Here is a 22,916-nt window from a genome sequence, read left to right on the forward strand (position 1 = left end):
TTTAGAAATGTGTTGTAAGTTAGAAAATTTAACATAATATAGAATATAATGAACAACCAGAACTCTAGTATAAGTGAGAGGGATACTTTTAGATTAGTTAAAATAAAGAATAGTAGTAAAATAATTTTCTGGGTCTTCTGGAAACTTTGAGGACTTACTCATTGCCTTATCTATAAGGTCTTACGACGGCCTCAGATGATCCTCCAGACAAATTCCTTTTTCTGCTATTTCTTTATTTTTACAAACAGTTATCAAGGGCACACCTAATTTCTTAGGCTTACAAATCCCAGGTTTTCACAAGAAAAGAGTTCAGAGTTCTAAATTATATTCGCATATGTTAAATAAAATAACTAGGGCATTCTAAAAAACTACCCACGGATGGTTTAGCCTACCATCTTTAAGACAAATACTACTTACAAAGCTTTATTGATGGAGGAGGAAATTACAAACTGGAAAGAAACCACGAACTTCTCTCTACACTTATCAAAGATTTATCTCTGTTTTCATTCACGTTTTTACACTGAGGGAGAGAGTCCTTTTATAGGCAAAGAAACTACAGAACGACAAAAGAAAAGAAAAGACTAGAATACCCCTTCAGTCAAGTATGGTGAGAATTACCATACATTTACTATGTCACAGGGTAATTGACTAGACAGAAAGCGTAAATTACAGATAGGCCTTATCTAAAGTAGATTCTTTAGAGATAAGGTTTTGTTCTTTGTTGGGACAGCTGCATTCCAACATTTCTCTGTCCTGTTTATTTTTAGTCTTCATTTAGAGACTAATATTTCTTCGTCTTCTCCGGCATCTTGCATTTCTGATGATCTGGCCATAGACTGTGTGTCAGTGGGTGTTTGTTGCCCAAAACATCCACCATCTTCATAGATTTCTTTGTGTCTTTTTTCTCTTTGGAAAAATTGCACAAGTTTGTTGTTGTTCTCTGTTGGAAAGGGAATAAAGAACTTTCCATTTTCTTCTGGGAGGAACAACTTTGTGTTGTGAGACTCTTTAATTAGGTTAAATTCTTCTTCATCAGTGGTTGAGAAGAACTAATTGTATCCCATTATTTGAGCTCTGTATAAGCAATACTGGTAATGAGAATTGCCTTGAACATCCCATGATTCATACCCATCATGGTATAAAACTCCTGGATATTCTTTGTGTCCTTCAGTAAGCAGCTTCATTACATGAGTTGGATACTGATTTGTTGAAAAATTACTTGGGCAAGTAACAATCTTCACAGTAAGGTGGCACATGAAAATTGCTTGTATTGAGTTAATGGCTTCATTGATTGAGGGATCGAAACCATCAAACTTTTCAGTAGGATGGATGAGAATGGAGTCCAAACATCCATAGTCCAGTAATGTTTTGATATTTATAGGCAAGTCTTCAAAAGTGACGGGCCTGAAGTTTTCTAGATCAAGTTTTGCCTTTCTGAACAAAAACTTGATTTTACAAGGACATCTTCCATTTTTGATTTCCTTGCAAATAGGAGATTCTTCTATACAGGCAAACCTTTGGTTGAAGTAGCTTTTAACTGCTACATATAATCTTGTAACTGAGTGAGGATCTCTGTGTGCTTTCAATAAGAATTTTTGTAAAACCAAAAACTTCTTCAGGTTTAATTCCTAAGGAGAATTTGGGTTTTGTCTCACAGCCTCCTTAAACGAATTTGGCTGAGGTTTTCGTAAACTTGTATGAATGACATTTATTTCAGGTTCTGGATTCAGAGCCTTTTTTATTTTTGTCATATCAGTGGTATCCAGTTCCAAAGCCTTTTCTGCCTCTTCTCGAGAGTAAAAGCCTTTGTAACGAGGATTTTGTAAACCTTCCTTGGCAGTGCACAAGTCGGTAAAATTTGTATAAACACCCTTATAAGGGCCAGATAACAAGACAAAATATGTGTATCCTTTTCCTGAAGGAGAGGCTTTGTTTAGGAGTGGAACTCCTTGATTGTCTATTATACAAAATTTATACAAGGCACAGATAATACCTTTCTTTATTGAACAAATTAATTGTTCATTTGTTTCAGTACACCTGGGAATATTCCAGATATTATCAACTATGCAGTTGAATTTTTCATTTGTATTTTCCCTACCAGGGTAGAGAAATTCATTTGTTAGTATTGGCAACTCTTGGTTACCAAACTTCATTTTTTGTCGCACGCCAGGGTATGAAACCTTAGATGGTTTCATTGTCTACCATTCCTGCAAAACGAGAAAGAATGTCAGCAGCAATGTTCTTTGTTCCTTTGACATGCTCAAAATTTATTTTTACCCCATTGTGATAGACGAACTCTTGGAATAAAAGCCATCTTTTATGAGGTTTTTTATCGGAATTTATTTGAGAATTACCATAAGCCACAATTGCTTCACAATCTGTTCTAACGGTAATTTCTTTTTTATTTATCAAAAATAGTTCAAAAGATTTTAAACTATTGATGATAGAATTCACTTCATAATCTGTTGAAGTAGAATATATTTGTGGTTTTGTATGATATTTCCCAAAAGCATATCTACATATTTGTTCTTCGGAAATATTTTCAAATTTGTTCTTTTTCTTTTTAAGAATACCACCACATCCCATCTCACAACCATCACATTCAACTACTAGGTAGTTTGAGTCGAGAGGTAAAGATAAAGAGGGGAGAGTTTTTACAATCTCTTTTATCCGTTTAACCAACTTTATGTCTTCAGAATTAAAATTCCTTTGTCCGGTTAAACTGGTTTTATTATATAAAGGGGCAGTGAATTTTCCTAAATCCTTTATAAAATTTCTTGCATAGTTAAGTAATCCCAAAAATGCTCGGAGAGTTTTCACATCTTCCATTTTGTCGGGAAATGCAAGAATTTTTTGTGAGATGTGGGGTTGGAGTTTTATTTTTTCATTCCCAATTTCTGTACCTAAAAAGGAGATATGAGTCTTGCATATTTCCATTTTGGATTCTGAAACAATTAAGCCAAATTTTTCAAAAAGGTGTAATACTTGTTTTAGGTGAAGAAAATGTTCTTCTTTTGTTTTAGAAAATACCAGTACATCATCTATATATGTACAAGTAAAATCTTTATATTCTCCAAAAATGTTGTCCATTTTTCTTTGGAAAATTTGTGGTGCGTTTTTCAGTCCAAAAGGCATAACCTTCCATTCGAAAAGTCCTTCAGAACAAGAAAAAACAGTCCATTTTATGGAGTCAGGATGCATCTTAACTTGATGGAATCCTGATTTTAAGTCGAACTTGGAAAACCATTTTGCTTTCTGAATTCTGTTTATCAAGACTTCTTTTGAGGGTATAGTATAACCATCTATATGAGTGTTATCATTTAGACGTTTATAGTTATATACCATTCAAGTCTTACCTCGTTTTTGTTCGGAGTGTTTGTTTACTATAAAAGCTGGACTCCTATGAGGGCTTGTACTAGGTACAATAACCTTTAGATCTAGTAGGGCTTTTATGTGAGATCTACATTCATCTTGTTCGAAATTCCCGTAAGGAATATCTTTTGTTTTGATGATAAGATCGGGGTTTATTATGTCTAAATTGCAAATAACAGGGTCTTTTTCCCAATACTTTGTAGGATCTTCTCCTATTATACTGGATTTGTTTAACCTGTCAATGATTTGTTGTATATTGTCATATGTTATAACCTTATTAATTCTAATGCAGTTATAACAATCAATATCAAAATCTGTTAAAGCCAACTCATAAGAATTATCTATTTCTTCAGAAAATTCAGAGTTTTTGTAGTTATCTGCCAGCATTTGTTCGGCTTCTTTTATTTTGCAACTTCCTGAAATTTCACAAAGACATTCAGTAGTTTGTTTATTTTGAGGGGTATCACCATGCTCAGTTCGCAACTCTGATGAAAGTTCGTCCAAAATTGGTGACATTTGTGCTTGATTAGAAATAATCAAGTAGTCTTTTGTTATTGTTATAGACCTATTTTTTGAAATTATAAAATCTAGGCCTAAAATCATTTTTTCATTAGCAGGGCGGAGATTAATAACGTCTGCTTTTGTCATAAATATTTTTTAACCAAAAATATCACAATTTGTAGAAAGCTGAATTGTGAAATTTTTTGTTTCTGATGATGATGTCACCTGACATTTTTCTTGTCTTTGTAGTTTTTTCACTTTGAAAAACATTTTGTTTTGGAACAATGCTTTCACATAAACATGTAAAAGATGCTCCTGTATCAACAAGGGCTTGGATGACCAGTTCAGTTTTATCTTGTTTATCAATTTTTGGAAAATTGACTTTAATTAAAATATGAAGACTGGTGTTAGGGTTTTTATTGCAAATGATTGGTATACAATCTTTGTTTTGTAAAGCCATCAAGCCACTAGATTGGCCTTCGTCATAATTTTTGTTTTGAATTTCAAAATTTTCATAAAGAAAATCAACAGTTTTTTCTATCTGATTTAGTCTTGTTTCTAGAACAAATAGTCGATTATTAACCAATTTATCATTCTGGTCATTTTCTTTTTGTTCAATTTTTGGAAAAGTCATCTTATGAAATTTTTCAAGACAATTTTTACAAAAATTTTTATAACAGAGAGGACAATGAGCTCTCAAATTTTTATGGAAAAATCTTTTGCAATAGAAACAATCTATATGTTCAGGACCTGCAAAGAAATTTATTTCATGATTGCAAAAATTTTGTTCTTCTGTGATATTCATGAGACTATATCCTAAGTCATCAAGAATTTCACCATATTTATTGTATTTATCATTTATAGGGGGATATAAATGACTATACTCATTTTTTGTAAAATCATTTATGATTTTATAATCTTTATTAGTCTCTTCTTCTTCTGAGGTGTAATCAGACCAACTAACTACTGAGTAAATTTCAGAATCAGTAGAAACTGTTTCGTCTATAGGAATAAGATTCATCCTACAACTTTTTATTAGTTCTGCATCTCTGCTAAAGAGATTTGCTTTGTTAGGACAGTCACGAGAGTAATGTCCAGCTTGGTGACAAGCAAAACATTCCAATTGCTTGGTGTATGTTTTGTTATTCTTGATTTTTCTCACATGTCTATCTTTGTTCAGGGTAGGTTTCTTTGCACTAGATGCACGAACAGAATACCTACATGTTTGTTGTTTCTTCCTAGAATTATTGGTCCTAGGAGGTGAAGAATACCTTTGTTGGGGTTTCTTTTTTCTAACCTCTTTATGGTATTGCTGAGGTGTATATATCTGCTTACAAATATCCGTATCTGCCATCTTAATCTGTTTATTAATGGCAATATTTGTACAGGTGTCTTCCATCACTTTCATGATGTGTTGTATTCGGACAGCTAAGTTATTCATGACAGGGTCTACCTGGTCATTATTCCAGCTATCTCGAATTTTTTGTCTTAATTTACCTGGGAGTTTTAGGAACAGCTTGTCTCCTAAATTCCTATCTGTAAAACCTCCTGCTATAGAGGCATACATGAGGTAATCCTGGGTAAATTATTTGATCTTACCAAAGTAACTTATTGAAAGTCTTTCTAAGTTTCCTAGGTAGTGATGGAGGAGGCCCATGGGCTAAGGGCCCAACTACTAGGGCAATGGCAAGGAGGATGCAAGAAGAGTGGGCCCAAGCCCAATGGAAGCCCATTACTTTGTTTTGTTGGGCTTTGACTCAAGCCCAAGTAGCTTAGGGTAGTATAGGATTTGGGCCTTAGTGCCTTGTATTTTCTTTTGGGCCTTGTATTTCCGGCCTTGTAGATTAGGATTTACATTTGGAGGCCATTAGAATTTAGGGTTATTTAGGTTACATGTGAATTATCATTAGCATGTAATTAGCTTGGCATTTGATTAGCATTTACGGCCATGTGCACACATGCACATGGTGTGACCTAAATGCAACTCAAATGAGAAGCTAATCACATGCCAAATGACAATCACATGGGTGGTTCCGGATTTGGTTCCCAAAATTTGAATTTTGAATTCAAATTTTGGGCGCCTAAAGTTAAGTAACCATACCATGGTTACTTAACCTTAGGCTAACCCATGGAACACTTTAACCTAATTGTTTTTATATATATTCTAAATGGCCGACCATTGTACACACTTTTGGATATTATATTGATGAGTTTTCTCTCCATAGAAACCTTTCCTCCGAAAGTCTCTTTTCCTATCTCTACCCTACTTGAGATCTTCTCCTTGTAGAGCTAGGAAACTCTTCCTTCTTCCGGACTTAGCTAGAAGCAAGCTAAGGTCACATTGGTGCTTCTTGGAGCTGCCATTCCTTGACATTCTTCCAAGGAACCGAGGAGCATTGAAGGACTCTTGAGGATTTCCAAGTGGATCCTCATCAGGTAGACTCTTTGTCTTATTGTGTTACCATCATTTACATCACTGTCTCTTTTGAGTTTCATTTGTGCTTGATCCTCAGCTACCTGTTGAGGAGTAAGAGGATGAATCACAAATTTCTTTTCCTTATGTGTGAAGGTAATCTCGTTAGTAAGGCCATTGTGCATGGTTTTCTTATCAAATTGTCATGGCCTTCCTAATAAGATATGACAAGCTTCCATTGGTACTACATCACATAGCACTTCATCTTCATAGTTCCCAATGGAAAGTTTGACCTTCACTTGTTGGTCAACTGCTAAATCACCATCCTCATTAATCCAATGGAGTTGATAAGGTTTAGGATGTGAAATAGTAGTTAAACCCAACTTTTCAACCAGCCTAGTGCTACAACAGTTGCACCATGAACCACTATCAACAATGAGAGAACATACATTGTTTGAAACTTTGCATCTAGTATGAAAAATGTTCTCCCTTTGTGATAGAGTATCACTAGGTTGGTTGTTGAGGAGTCTCCTAATCATTAAGAGCTCCCCTTCATAAGGAAAAGTAGACTCTACACCTTCCTCTTGCTCACTTGCTTCTTCCTCACTATTACTAGAGGAAGTAGTAGCCTCATCTTGGCTACTATAAATGTCATGCCCCCTCATGATCATGACCTTCTTAGTGGGGCATTGGGAGGCAATGTGACCTCTCCCTAAACATTTAAAGCATTTAATATCACTAGTCCTAGAACTAGTGTGTGTAGTGTCTTTCCCCTTTCCCTTATCTTTTTCTGTGGCTAGATTCTTGGAGGGTTCAAAAGTTTTCTTCTTTTCAAAAGTCTTACCCTCCTTCTTGGAATCTTTCTTTAGAAATGAAGAGTGGGAGCTATCCTTTTTATAAGATTTTCTCATTCTTTGTTGTTCTACCCTTACACAAAGTTGGACCAAGTCATTTAGGTCCCTGTAGGGTAGTAGCTCCACTTGGTCTCTTATTTCTAAATTAAGACCACTTAAGAATCTAGCTACAGTTGTAGCTTCGTCTTCCCTTATGCTTGCCCTCATCATTAAAAGCTCCACTTATTGCCTATAGAGTTCTACAGACATATCTCTTTGTTGGAGCCTTTGGAGCTTATTCATAAGCTCCCTTCCATAATAGGTGGGAATGTGCCTCCTTCTCATTGCACTTTTAAGATCATTCCAATATTGAATTGGAGGATCATTGTGGAGGTGTCTCTCTCTCTCTAGAGCTATCCACCAATACATGGCATGCCCTTGGAAGCTAAGGGTAGCCAGAGGGACTTTTCTATCTTCACTCACCTTGTGGCAAGCAAAGAGTTGCTCAACCTTCATTTCCCAATCTAAGTATACTTCCACATCATCTTTACCAAAGAAATGTGGAAGGTCAACTTTGATTTCCCTAGGTCTTATGGACCTTCTAGGATTATGATGGTAGTGATCCCCTTGATTCATGCTTTCATTAGGGGATGTGTATTGGGAAAGTGAGCTCCTACTCTTTTTCCTATGTTTCTTCATATCTTCTTTCAATTTTTCCTCTTCTTGCCTTAAAATTCTCAATTCTTCCTCTAAATAAGCAAGTTGTCCTTCTCTTTCAATCTTTTCCTTCTCTCTTTGAATGGACTCTTGCTTTTTCCATAGTTTAAGTGATTTGAGCTCTTTAGTAATATATGAAAGACTTTTTGGAGAGCCATCACTTTCACTATGTGAGGAATATTGAGACATTTTAATTCAAGAAAATATTTTCACTCAAAAATAGTTTTTATGAAAATAATTTTTTTAAGTGCTTTAGACTTGACACTTGGAGGTCTAAGAGTACAAATTGAACTTTGGAGGGAGGTGAGCTACTAAAGAGCCACTTAATAACCAAGCCTCTTCAAGTAAAAATCTCTAAACCCCCTTGTACTTTTGCCTTGCACAAATCAATTTTCACAAAGATCTTTTCTTAAAGAAAAATAACAAACAAGTGCCTAAGTGTACAATTTATATGATGCTTGAGAACATAAAGAGCAAGAAAACATAAATTGCTTGAAAACTTAAATGACTGAAAACATAAATTGCTTAAAACATAAAGTGCTTGAAAACTTAAAGACAAGAAAACATAAACTAGACGTTGAAAGCAATTAAACCTAAGTGAGAGCTTGAAAGGTACCAAAGACCTTCAAGGACCACTCTCACAAGTACTACACGTGATTTACTATGAAAACTCTTAAGGAGAGATGGAGATACACCAAAGGCACTCCAAGACACTCCTTAATAAAGGCCTTGTACAAAAATTTAGAAAACCAAAAATTACAAGGAAAATGAAATTCAAATTTGCTTCAAATGAAATGTAAATTCACACTCCAAATGAAATGTAAATTTACTTTCAAATGAAATTAGTGGCTGCACTTAATTTCAAAGAAAAACAAATTAGCCACTAATTAGAAACAAATTTTAGTAACGGATTTTGTAAGGAAAAACAAGTTTTAGAAACCAAAAATTCCGTCACTAAAATTAGTTACTAATTTTCACAAAAATTTTCACAATTAGCTTTGTTCCTTCTTGCTCCAATTCAGCCACCAAACTGCAACCTCACAAGGTGTTTTCACTCCTCTTTAGAAGCAACTTTGATTTTAGTCACTTCTAGGTGTTTTCAAGAGCCTAGCCATCAAGAGAGAACAAACTCCCTAAGCAACCACCAAAGCCTTCAAGTGGATGTCCTTTGCCTTGGCCTCCTACACCTTTTAAGAAGCACTCAACCACCTTCAAGACTGAATATTAGTGTTAAAACTGAAAAGAAACAATTTAGGAAAGCTACACCAATTGGTAGAATAAAATGTGACAAACTAGAAAGAGTTCCACAAAAATGACAAACAACAATTAAAGGAAATTTTGAAAGCTAGCACACAAAGATTAACCTAGGAAAGGCACTAGAATGGATTACCAAATCAAAAGCTAAGATTATAAACAAAAATAAGACACAAATGATATGGCTGAACCAAAAAAAGATGTAGGCAATCACACCAAAACCGAGAGCAACATTTAACAATTTTAACTCCTTTTTGGCTTTTTCTTTTGCTATTTTCTTTCTTTTTCTTTTGCAAAATATTTTTCACTTATTTTTCTTTTGATGTTCAGGAGTTTCAATGCCTTTTAAACACTTATAAGTCTCGGATTTAATGTAAAAATACTGCAGCAAAAATTTCACACAAAACAAGAGGTGTTCACATACATGTTTTCACTAGTGCTTCATAATTTTGTAGTATTTTTAGGTCAAATTTTTATGCACTTTTTCCTTTGTTTTTCTCATGCAATTAGGACACTCCCACCTCTGTTTTGTCTCTGTTTTAATGCTTATAAAAGTGTATTAGGTTTCAGCCACCACAAGACTCAAGGAAAAAACCTAATAGGAAAGTGTTTATGAACTTTTCTTGACAAAACTTTTAATATGACATAATAGAAACCTAACTCTAGGAAATTTGCTAGAACTAATAGAAAATTAGGAACTCAAACATGTAAATCAAAAGCACATATAGTAAGGTTCAGATTTAATAAGAAAAAGACACACAAAATTCGGACTCAACAACACAACACAAAAATTAGGTCAAACAAGCTAATCTAGGAAGTTTCAACATACAAAGAACTACACATGACTTTCTAGGATAACACAAGTGATTCAAAAACAAAATCTATGCAATATGAATGTTGTCCAATCACGGACACATGTTATAGAATGGAGAGACTCAATTAAAAATAAAATGCACAAGTATAGGAACCTAGGCGCACCAAAACAAATTGATTCAAGAATTAGGAACAAGCAACAATATGAATCAATTATTTCTCATGTGACAAATAGGATCCATCAAAATATGAACAAAATTAGATCCATACAGCAAACACACATTAAGACATAGAAAAGGAAGATTAGACAACACGGATTCAAGTAAGAAAAGTTAGAACAAAAAACCTCAAGAGCACTAGGCTCTAGATACCAAAAATGATGGAGAAAAGTTGAAGAAGATTGTTGTTCTTCAATGACTCCATGCTTAGGACCGAATATGCCTTGAGGTTGACTTCAAAAGAAGCTTGAAACTCCATGAGCAAAAGCTTCCATGGAGGAGAAGCCTTGGAGAAGGTTCGGTCACTTCTAGTGTAGTGTAGAAGCTTAAGGAACCTAGGTAAGGTTTGAAACCTTTGGTGAATTCTTAGTGAAGAAATTCTCCACGGTTTATAAGAGACTCTTGATGAGAGAAATTCTGAAGTTTATTTCTCAAATTTGTCAAAAGTGATTACAAATGAAGTAATTAGAAATATATAGGGAAAGGTAGCTTGTAGGAGAAGCTATCCTTAACCATGGTTCACTAGGAACCATGGTAGGGTAAGCTTTAACTCCCACGGTTTAGGTAGGTTGTAGGAGAAGCCAACCTTGACCATGGTTCACTTAAGAACCATGGTAAGGTTGTCTTAACCTTCCAAGGTTTAGAAGCTTGCAAGGCAAGCTTCAAACCTTGAAGAGCAACAAGCTAATTTCGGCCAAAGAACAAGGAGAAGAGCTAGGCGGCCTTGGTTCATGTTTGCTCCTTGAATTAATCCAAAAATGTTTGATTTGGTTTAGTTAGGTTCATCCTATGATGATGAGACCTAGCTAAATCAAATCTATGAAAAATTAGGAGCAAAATGAGTCCAATATGCAAAATTTTGCCTAGGCCCAGTTCTGGCCCAATTACTTGTTACACCCTCAAGCATTGCTAAATATCACCCATTTTCCCTACTGAAAAAATATAAAATGAATGTATCAACTAGGGAGGTTAAATGGAGTTAAACTCTCCAAGTAACCTACCTCAAAATCAATTTACAAACACTAAGAAAAGCAAGTAAAGTACCTCACAAATACAAAGGCAAAAATAACCTATACAAAAGACTATGTATAAACTGTACAATATAAACAAATAGAACTAGGCCTTCTCTTCATGATAGAGCATTCCAAGTGAAGATTACCTTGGGCGTAACAAGCCCACTAGTCTTCACCATGTCCAACTCTTTCTGTATTCTTCTAGCCATAGCTCTGGTCACTGGGCCCTTGGCCCATGGTCTATCAGTTGTAGTCATAGTGACCAGGATTAGAGACATGACTACTATGGTAACTATCTCCCATGAAACCTTTATAAGATTGTATCTCAGAAACTGGTTCAGAAATTTCAGAAAGGTTTTCTTGTTCAGAAGTAACAGAGATTACTTCTTCTTTATGAAGAATCAGTTTATTTTTGAAATTTATATCATTTTCTAACCAATTTTCAAGATCAGAATCCCCTTCGATTTCATCAAGGAGTTTTTGTTCAGGATTTTGTTCATCTTCTTCACAATTTTTACTCAATTGGGAGAAGAGTCTTTGTCTAAAAATAAAATCATATTCTTCATCTGAATTAGAGATCTCATTTTTATAAATTTGGGAAACTGTTTCCTTTTGTTTTTGGACTTCTTCCTTGTGCTTTTCCCATTTTTCAACAGCAAGAAGGAGTCTTTTTGAGAGTTGACATTTATTAAATGAACTCTCTTCTTTTATTTGTTCATATTCTGGAATGTAAGACCATCCTGTCCATAGATTCATAAAAGAATTTCTAGGTGGTTGTTCTTCTTCTTCGGGAATATGATCAGTTATGTCATCATAATCTGCAAACCTAATAGAGAGACTATTCCTACGGTTTGTCACGATGGTTGTTTGTGGTGCTGTTATGGCGGTTCTAGTAGATCCAGAATTAAGGTGGGTTTGCCACTCTATTCCTTGGTTTCTTCTAGACTCAAAGATTTGTGGAGGAAGAAAATTTATTCCATTTGATCCTAAGGAAGTAATCAAAGGATTTGTATTGATTCTATATCTAGGAGATATATGGTCACTTATTCTTCTTATGAAAGTAATGTCTAGGAGGAGATTATTTCCTTCAAAATTTTCTCCAAAACCTCTAGTTTGTATTTCCAGATTTATATTTTGAATAAAATCTGAAAGGTTCATTGTAAAATTAGGAGCTATGTTTATTAGGGAAACATATTGGTTGAGGTCTACTTCAACTATCCCTATTATAGCCTGAGAATTGTTATATCTAAACCTTTGGTCAAACAAGACTAGGAAGGCTTTTGCTCCTATAAAGGATCTGGTTAAGGTTCTTATACCTATGGTGATCAGTCCTAGATGGACATATCTTCTCTGGGTACTAAGAAGCTGTCGACCAGTTTGTTCAGAGATTAACCTGATAATCTCATGGTGGCCATCGGGTAAATGGAAGTCATCTAACCGACGATACCTATAAAGACTAGTCCTCTTAGAACTAAGCCAATTTAGGTTGTATAATTGTCTAGGATTTAGAGAGTCTATCCTAGAGTTTGTTCCAATATCTATATTAGTTTGGATGTCAACTATTTCTTCTAGCTGGCGAGTATTAGAATTTGTTCTCCTTAGAAACTGTATTATCCGTACTTCGAATCCGGGCTCCGAGCTCGAATTAGCAACGCAAGGCGACCTCGGACACGAGTTGGACGACGTCAGCCCGGTATTTAAGTAAACCACAACTGAAACCCTAGGATCCCGCCCTAGACGGGCTCCCTCATTTAATTATATTATATCATAACATATCTTATCTCAGGCCCAAAGCCCAAGGCAAACCTAAACCACTCCAAGGTATGTGCATTATATATATAAGACTATTATTCATACAAACCCTAACTTTGGCATCGGAGTCTCTTTTGCAGGTACCTCCCCCATCTTGGAGCACCAACATATCAGCAAAGGAGGCTCACCGATCTTACTGGACGGATCACCTCTACGACCAAATTCCGGTAAGAACATTTGGCACCCACCGTGGGGCCGATCAAGACAGCTCTTATCGGCCACCTGTATGGTTTCTACTAGAAGCCATACCAGACGAGCAACAGACGACGCGAGCCACTCAACTACCATGGACAGCGACGCTGCAACCCTGAGGCGACTGATCGACCAAGTCGAGCAGATGCGACAATAGCACGATGCTGACCTTCAAAATATGCGTGCCCAGCACGAAAATGACCTTGCAGCGATGCAGACCGCCAATGAGGCAGACCTCGTGGCATTACATGCCGAGAATGAGCACATTCGCGCCCAGCTCCCTCGAAACCACTCCAATAAACCTCCACACGAGAGTAACACTCATGAGGAAGAGGCACATTCAGCCTCCCAATCCCGAGCGACGACCAAGGCACCAACTTAAATTTAAAATTTTTAAATTTATAATTCAAAATTTAAAACTTATAATTTATAATTTAAATTTTAAATTTTAAAAGTTTAAATTTATAATTTAAATTTTAAATTTTAAAAGTTTAAATTTAAAATTTGTAATTTAGCATTTAAAATTTAAAATTTTAGATTTAAACTTTAAAGTTAGACATATATTATTTAAAATGTTGTTTATTATTTATTGACATTTAATTTCGTTAATTTCGTTTATAATTTGTAGTGAAGCTATAAATCGTTCTAAAGCGAATTCATTATTTGATTTTCCTATTAAAAAAAATTTATGATGGAAAAATTGCATTTAATTATTATATATATTATTTTATTCTATTATTGCAAATATAACTATGTAGAACATAAATTTTTATTTTATATGAACTGGCTGTCTATCATGTTTTGATTATTATGCACTTTATCAATGAACAAGGATTGAATTTATTATATTATATTGTGTAAAATTATTTATACAATTATATATCAAGAATGAATTCATTCAATCCGTGCGTTATTTTAAAGTTTAGAGATAAAATTCATATAGAGCCACGCCCGCTATTGTATACAAGGTATATTATTCTTTCTCTTCTCCATTGTGAGTAGGGTCCACCTTAGTGTGAGCCAAAACCAAAACTCACATTTCGCATCCTTCAGCTCCCAATCCCATTCTGAACCAAATTTCAATTCCACCAAAACCCTAATTTCCTTTCTCTCTTACTTGTAGATCTTCAAATTTTAGGGTTTTCTCCACCTTCCGCAATGGTCAGTGCTTTCATTTATCTCCCGATTTCATAATTTTCTGTTGGATATATATTTTTTTTTCAGGGTTCCACAAATTCTCAATATTTGGTGTATTTTTTTTTTTATTTCTATTATTTATTCATCTACAAATGGTTCCTTGCAATCATAACTTTTGAGCCTCCGTTTTAGTAGGTTTGAATCTTTGTATTTTATTTTATTTTTATTTTTTTGGTTTTGAATTTAACCACATGTCGGAATAATTGATGAGATACTCAAACTGGGATGTGTTAAATTAAATGATTTGTTCTTAGTGTATTTATGCCGGAATTAGGTATGATAATTATGTGCTAATTAATTGTTATGATGTGAGCTACAGCACAAGTTGGGGAGAGGTAATCGCGACAAACTCCAGCAGTTCGTAACAATAACTGGAGCCAGGTGATCTCATACTTGCCTATGATTTTGTTGCTTCATTTGATGGTTTTGAATTGTGATTGTGCTATGATTTTTGCTAAAGCACATAATTGGGAACAAATGCGTCTGCAGTTGTGGTTACAGTTTGGTGGAGGAGACTTCCAAAACCTCAATATTGTGGCCTCAATTGCAGTTGTAGACCACAATTTGAAACTATGCTTCATTTGGTTTCACATATCCTTGGGTGCATGTGATAATTTGTCATTTGCTTTTGAACTTCTGAGATTTGCTTTTATCATATATCACAATTTACAGTACATACGCACTTAGTGTGTATTGTGTGTGTGGAATTTGGATTTGGGGGAGAGGAGAATCTGTGTTCAATCTTGGATTGAAGGCCTCTCTCTCTATATTTCTCTATTTGATCTAAAATTTCTTGAAGTTCCTTGGATTGATCACTTTGTTTGATATTGACAGATGAGTGTGGGATCTTTCTATTCTGGGCAGGATTATATTTTCTATATCAATTATTATTTGCTTCAGATGCCTTGATGATACGTACTGTAATTATTTGTTTGTTTTGTAGATTAGTTTTCAAATTTTTATGATGTGAGTCAATTGCATCTTTAAATTCTGTTAATTTGAAAACTAATTTTGTGTTTTCAGTGAGAAATTGGCACTGCAGGCTCTGAAGGCTAGTGATTGGCATCTTGAAGGAGCATTTGATTTCTTTTACAGCCAACCCCAGCTTAAAACATTTACTGATTCTAGACACTTGGAGGAGCTATACAATAGATATAAAGGTTAGCAATGAAGGTGAAAATATAATTGAGACACAGAGCTTTCGAAATGGTCTGTTAAACACAAAAATTTGTCTGGAAACATGAAAAAAGATTAAAAAAACAATGCAGTATTATATGTATAAAATGTTTATCTTTATCATTCATGGAATAATTTTCTATCCGTTGGGGTTTCACCCTGGGGAATAACAAGTAAATTTGGCTATGTAATTCATTGTCATTTGAGAGAGCATGGATGTTTTCCATCCCTATCTCAAGCTTGTCAACTAAACCTGGAATCTTCTTAGATAGATATCATTAAATTAGAATCAATTCGTCAATGTTGTTGGATAAAGTCATTAAGATGTAAACATTGCATGGAACTCTGTGTAGTCTTCTTTTGAAGAAAGGATCTCTTTTTGGACATGATAGTTTTTCTGTGTACTGTGTTATAAATTTTGATATTATACATGGATTATTATCTCTCGTTGCAAATTTGCATATAGTATGTCAGATTTGACTTTGAGAATAACTTTTGCATGTGAGCTTACATTAAAGAAGTTAATCAAGGCCATTTTTTTTTTTTGGATGAGATGCATATATCGATTTCAAAATTGGGCCATTACTAGTAGTAGTTGCATCTCTATGTGATTCATTAATACCTGTTGATAAGTGGCTATCATTTATTAAAACAATGTACATTATCTGTTTCTAATCCTTTATTGCACCAATTTCCACACAGATCCATATGTTGATATGATTTTGGCGGATGGTATCACTCTCCTTTGCAATGATATCCAGGTTGCTTTTTCTGAATGCAAATTAAATATATTGATGTCTTGATTTAGTATCTTTATAGTTGTCAGTTCTTCACCTGTAAGTTAGCAAAGAGGCTGTTATAAAGATGTGAACAGTACTTGCAAGTTGCTGGAGATTTTGATTGGAATATGAGCAGAATTGCTGTCAAATGCTGTAGGGCTTTTGGGATTGAATTATTTTAAGGCATTCTATGAGAGATTTATTACTGTTCACAGAATAAATGAGAGTAGTGGAGATAAAGAGAAAATTAGATGAAAACCTAGACTAAATGAGAGTAGCGAATACATACTACGCAATTTTTTTTTTCTTAACTTCTTTAACTGTCTATAAATTAACTTTTTAACCCAGATAAAAAAAAATTACTTTTTAGCTATCTACTAATATGTCTGTTATTATATATTTAATATACCCTACTGTGACCCAAAGTTTTCAAAATATACTTTATTTGCAAATTATATATACATACATATATATATATATATAATTTGCAAATAAACTCTTAAGTTATGTATACATAATTCTGATGTTTTAATATCTTATTTATATTTCCCATGTTCTTGAGTTTTGATTCATTCATAAGGTTAAGATCATTTTTGTTTGAAGTGAAATTGATGCTTGATTCTTCTTTTCCTGTGCAGGTGGATCCTCAAGATATAGTTATGGTACGGATGTTTCAAACATTATTTTTATTTCTTAATCATGCATAATTACTTGGGTTATTTATTCTTTCCTCCATTAATATAATCCTTTGCGATTACTTTAGGAAACTGCTATTTAAACAGTGATTGTCCAAGTTACAAACACCTATTAAATGAAAATCATTTATGGTGAAAACTATAAAGATAAGAGGGGTGCTAATTTAGTTGAAAGTAATTATGGTTATTCTACGGTGCTTTTTCTTTTCTTGAGAGTTAGATATACATGGCCGGTAAGTTATATAAGGCATACAGAGATGTCCACATTGGTTTCATTTCATCATCAGTCATTTATATTAGCTCTGACAAATATTAACCATAGCTAGATAAGATCCTTTTTTAGGGAAAGAAAACAAAGAATAATATTACTGACTCATCTGCTTAAGTGGGTGATGAATGATTCCTATATGACGAAATATGCAATATTTGTAAATGAAGAGTTTGCAATTTATAATGAAATAATTATTGAATATAGAATTTACATCTGTTTACACTTCCTACTGTTAGTGTCAACTTTGTTGCATGATGAGAGTGTTTGTAGTTGACATGAGAATGCTTTAGTAACTGGGGATGTCGGAATTTTTGCAGTTAGTTCTTTCATGGCACATGAAGGCTGGCACCATGTGTGAATTTTCCAAGAAGGAGTTTATCGAAGGTTTACAATCTTTGGGGTATGTATATTTTTGTGATTTTGAAAGGAAATATCCTTCTGCAATGACTAAATCTCAGTTAAAGACCTAATAAAATTGTTGCAGGATTGATTCTCTGGAAAAATTCCGTGAAAAGATACCACATATGCGCTCTGAGCTGAAAGATGATCGTATGGGTTCAGATCTCATCTCAAAGCTAGTCTTTGTTGTACAATTTATGATTCACTTGTCACTAGAAATTATCTCCAACAAGTTTTGAAAAGCTCCCTGAAATATATTCACTGTTTTTAATTGTCCAGAGAAATTCCGTGAGATATATAACTTCGCTTTTGGCTGGGCAAAAGAAAAGGTACGAAGTTTTGTTTACTTGTTGGCCCTTTTGCTAATTTGAAATGTAGTTTTTGTGTGCTTAACTATTTTGCATGGCAGTAAGTCATAAACTATGGCCATTACCTAATTTAAACAATGGCGTTGAGCCTTAATGCAATCTACTAGTTCGTACTCAAGATATGCACTGTGATAGAACAGGGAAGGTCTTGGAAAACTAAGTCAAATTATAACAATTTGTTTTTGGTAATTAAATTATAACAAATTTAATTCATTGAATACTGAAATTGAGTTAATCTTAAAAATTAATTTTTCATGTTCCTTTAGTTTGGCGTTTTTGTTCCTAGATTTTCAACAATGCAGTATGTTGAATAACATTGAAAGTTTGAAACAGGGCTTCAGATCTTCTTTCTTTCTTATGTAGTCAACCACACTCATTAAGTGTTCCCATTTCTTTTTTCTTGCTTCTGAGGGTCAGGATGCTGTGTACTATTTGATTGCTAGGCTATCCCTGCAGATTTTCTGCTTCTGGTACATAAATATTTTTTGGTTAAATTAAAAATTTGGCCCTGCACTGGGTATATTGTTTTTTCATTTTAGTCCTACATAGAAAAAGCAACAAATCGGCCCTTGCTGTTATAATTTTGACAAAGTAGGGACTGAGTTGTAAACATTTCCTTTTCATGTAAAAACTGAATTGTAGAGTTATTTTATTTTATTTTTTATTTATGTTGGGACCAAAACAAAAAATAGTATGAAATATAAGGCACTAATTTTAATTTTAATTTTAATTTTAATTTTTTTTTTTTATCATTATTCATTTTCAATGTCTGGTGATTGAAATTGGTTATGTTCATTCTAGTTATATGCGAACATTGATTAGTAGTGATGTTTACCTATCCAATTCTTCTTGTGGATATGCTAGAGTTGCTCATGTTCTTCACTAGTTTTCAAAAATTCAAATAACACATTGAAGGGATTTGTTATTATTATTATTATTATTATTATTATTTATGATTAATGGCTTTGGATTTCATTCTTTTAGTGGATTGACTTACCGTGTCAGGTATTTATGAACTTTCAAGTCTTAGGTTCCTGAATATATATGTTTCAAGAGTCTCATGTTGACGAGACTATTAATTACTTAAAAGTCTGTCTCAGGAACACAGGGTTTGTATTTCACTGACTACTAACAATAGTACCCATGATATTAACATTTTCTGCATAATGGTACAGGATATTGGAAACATGGGGTGTAATGAGCAAGTATTCTGACTCTTAAAAGGAACATCTATGTAGGATGCAAATGATTTATTTGCCTCCAATGAATTTGATGCTAGTTTGATTTGGTATACCTTGGATAAAGTGAGATCTATGACTATGACACACTTGAGCATATAGGGTTGGGTGTAAATTAACTGTGGATTTTTGTACTGTTTTGATTCTTTCATTTTTTGAACATGTAATTTACCATGCAACAGTAATATTCATGTTGCCTTTTTACAGGGTCAAAAATCTCTTGCACTGGATACAGCTATTGGCATGTGGCAATTATTATTTGCTGAGAAGCAGTGGCCACTGGTTGATCATTGGTGCCAGTTCTTGCAGGTAATATACTTAATTATTATTCATATATACATCTCTTTAGCTTTCTTGAGTATGTTTGAAGCTTTCTTATTAGGATGCCTTTCAGTGGCAGATCAGATATCTGCCAATACTTGATCATTTTACTTACATTGAAAATTTTGATACTACTTATCAGGCTCAGCATAACAAAGCAATATCTAGGGACACATGGTCTCAGCTTTTGGAGTTTGCAAAGGTAAACTAATAAACTGTTAATCATTAGAATAAACTTGGTTAATGGTGCCCTCATGTTGTGGATGCACACTTCCTGTCTTCATATGGAGTTATTGTTGCATATATATATATATATATGGTCTCTGCTTGTGTACTCTCATATATGCCTGCCGGAGTCTATAATAGTATGTTATTTGGCTTTATGAAGTAACACAAAGCACTAATCTTTCTCATGATGTTTGCAGACTGTTGGCTCAAATTTATCTGATTATGATGCTGAAGGTGCTTGGCCATATCTTATTGATGAATTTGTGGAATATCTGAACGAGAATGGCGTCATCCAAAGTGGTCTGATCAATGATTCTACTCTAAAACGATGATGCATTCAGATTTCAGTAAATTGCTATTTAAGAGAATTTGATTTGACGGGTCTCTTGTGATGAGTTGTGCTATTCTGTGATTAAACTCCTCTTTATTATTAAGTGGGATTATTCAGTCTAAAAAATCGAAAGAGGACATGGCTGCTAGAGCAAACTCATTCTTGCTGACAAGTAGTAGCATCATTTACTTGTGAGATTGTTGATATGGCATGTGAATTTCCTTGGGAAGTATGGTGGAATTGGTAATGGGAGCCTACTAATTCCAATGTTATAGTTTCTGGTCTCTTTTAATTTAATAATTGATTCTTCTATCATGTCTTGTTAGATAAGAGACTTAACGTGATTGGGATTGGCTTTCTTTGTTTCTGATCTTTCGTCTTGTAAAATATGTGGCACCAAGTTATCAAAACATTCATGAAATATAGATGGGGTAAAATAACTGTTATATCTGGCTTTGACTCTCTTTTACTTCCAAGTATTTAGAAACAATACCTTACATATTGGTTCTATATGCTTCTATACTATGGTATGCTTTTATTTAAATATATATATATATATATATATATATATATATCTTTTTTTTTGAAAATTCTGAATATTAATACAAGTGATTACGGGATAGCGTGGGAGCTAGGATAGTTTTCTATTTTTACCATTTATTATTATTGAAGTTCGGAATAGGATGGCTTATATAGTATTTTCTAAGAGGTCTTGTGATATTTACTTGGTGCGAAGTTGTCTGATATTATTGAATGCATTTTCGGGAATTTGAACTTAGACGGAGTTTTGAATATATAGTTCTGGCTGTGTAGATTGACTAAATAATCATTTTGGACTACGGAAATTTTAAGTCTTATCTTATTATTAATGGAAATTAAAAAAGTTGTCAAGTAAGTTCATAAACTTAATTACTTATTATTCAGTTCTTTAAATTAATATTATTATTTTAGTTTTGTTTTTGTTTTGAATTTTGTACTAATGTGATTGTTAATTTGGAGTGTTAGAATCTTATTTGATATTTAGTTCCAAACATCTTTTAAATTCAAGGGCCTAAGGGATCATTTACTTATTTGAGATATTATAAAGATAGTGGTTGAATGAGTTTGTAGTTGAACAAAAATGTAACCACGAATGTGTGGTGAAGTTTAGGTAACAAATTTAGGGATTATCAAAGTTTTGTACCGTTAGATATTTGGTTTTAGAATGCTAGTGTGGGGGAACATCACATCCCACACGGTGGGAAAGTAACGAAGGCCGTTGGACTTACATATTAAAAGATCAATTGGTACAATTTTAAAACATTCATGAAATATATATGGGAAAGTAACGAAAGCCGTTGGATTTACATATTTAAAGAACAATCTCATTACCCTAATGTGAGACTACTTTGCTCTTCCTTGCCTCGATAATTGCTTGATGATGAATAGGAGGGATGTGCTTATGTGGCCTTTGCACTCTCTTCATTGGAGGTTTTGGGTTTCAAAGAAAAGAAGTGTTAGGTAGGAAAGAAATGTAAAATTGATCAATTTTTTAATAACCTTCTTTTTAAAATAAAACAATTATTTAATAAATAAAATAAAATTTAATTGCATATAATAAAAACATCTCTTCCTCCCAAATATTTATATCCTAAACATATATTTCTACAAACATTAATAATTAAATAAAAATTTATGCAATTATTTAAAAGCTTCTATATTGTTTTCTAAAACACATTTAATTAATTTATAACATTTTTATTATTTTTAGAAACTATGAGGTGTTACACGCTTGGTGTCGGAGTAATAGATAATAGCCTTGCTCTTTATGACTCATAATCTGAGTGTAGGGTTGACCATCCTGAGCACAAGGGGCTCTTTGATTTTTAATTCATTAGACATGAGCATAGATACATTGAACATGAGATCTTTAGAGAGAAATGTGTGCTCTTTGTGGGTGTAGATCGGGTGCAGGGGTGAGGTTTGTTGGACACCATCTGATACAAATGATGAATTATATGTGGGGTTTGAGGTATCTTGGTGGTGTTCACATAAGGACATGATTTGTGATATTAAGATTAATATGATTTGTGATGAATCAAGTGTTCAGTATAAGATTGATCCCTAATTTTCTTGACTTGTTAGTGGAGGCATACATGATGATGACATGATGTATTGGTGTGTAGACCATGTGATGGTCATGCGAAGTTTAAGCCAAGGCCTTAACCTAGTTAAAAGTTTGGGCATGCATATCGGGTTGTGATGTGATGTAGTACATATATTGTGGAATGTGAATGATATGAACATGTGATGTCAGTTTTGCATTGAGTTATGAGTGACATGCATCATGTGTATAAAGTGTTTTGTGAGGGGGTAGGGTGTGGAATATAATGTCGAGAAGGCCCCCTTGTTATACTTGGGATTCATGACCTTGCAGAAAACTAAGTTTAGGAGCCTTAGTCTTGCCAATTTGAGTGCATAGGCTGTAACTTGTTGCGACATTGTTATCCTGATGTGCCTGGTGTATCTTCCCCTAGTGCAATGTTGAGCTCGTCAACCACTAACAAGTTCTCCTAGGATATTATGTGAGCCTTTGGGCAACATTGATGGAAGAGGCAAGTGAAGTGATTGATGTTCTTCCTTTTCCTTCTCCAATTGTCACGATCTTCTTCCTTGAGACTTGATTTCTGGATTGATGATCTAGAATTGAAGACAAACTGAATCTAAGTTAAGAAGGAAGTACTCTAGCAAGACTCACAAAGGAATGCTCACGGCTAAGCTTAGAACTTTAGGATT

At 33.9% G+C, this 22,916-nt stretch overlaps 1 protein-coding gene across 3 annotated transcripts; it reads left to right on the top strand.

Annotated features, from left to right (window-relative positions):
• The first annotated feature begins 14,121 nt into the window (after nt 1–14,121).
• Nucleotides 14,122–20,587, top strand: LOC109788854 (defective in cullin neddylation protein). Of its 3 annotated transcripts, none has more exons than XM_083065328.1 (11): nt 14,122–14,299; nt 14,655–14,716; nt 15,359–15,495; nt 16,214–16,272; nt 16,929–16,952; nt 17,574–17,656; nt 17,741–17,843; nt 17,935–17,984; nt 19,469–19,570; nt 19,725–19,784; nt 20,008–20,587. In XM_083065328.1, the coding sequence occupies exons 1-11, from the start codon at nt 14,297–14,299 to the stop codon at nt 20,084–20,086; spliced, it is 762 nt and encodes a 253-aa protein (XP_082921454.1). In that variant the 5' UTR covers nt 14,122–14,296; the 3' UTR covers nt 20,087–20,587. The 3 variants fall into 3 exon arrangements, with proteins under 3 accessions (XP_082921454.1, XP_082921453.1, XP_020203281.1); XM_083065327.1 differs by having other exon boundaries at nt 14,123–14,299; nt 17,741–17,811; XM_020347692.3 differs by having other exon boundaries at nt 14,125–14,299; nt 17,741–17,805.
• The last annotated feature ends 2,329 nt before the right edge of the window (nt 20,588–22,916 follow it).

Source organism: Cajanus cajan, chromosome 10 (genome assembly GCF_000230855.2).
Source record: "Cajanus cajan strain Asha chromosome 10, NIPB_CcT2T_4, whole genome shotgun sequence".
Classification (NCBI taxonomy): Eukaryota; Viridiplantae; Streptophyta; class Magnoliopsida; order Fabales; family Fabaceae; genus Cajanus; species Cajanus cajan.

Bases quoted from the DNA above. Each gene is read 5' to 3' on its own strand.
- LOC109788854 (XM_083065327.1), top strand. The intron at 17,657-17,740 runs GTATGTATATTT...AAATTGTTGCAG, and splicing joins GAAGGTTTACAATCTTTGGG to GATTGATTCTCTGGAAAAAT. The intron at 19,785-20,007 runs GTAAACTAATAA...TGATGTTTGCAG, and splicing joins AGCTTTTGGAGTTTGCAAAG to ACTGTTGGCTCAAATTTATC.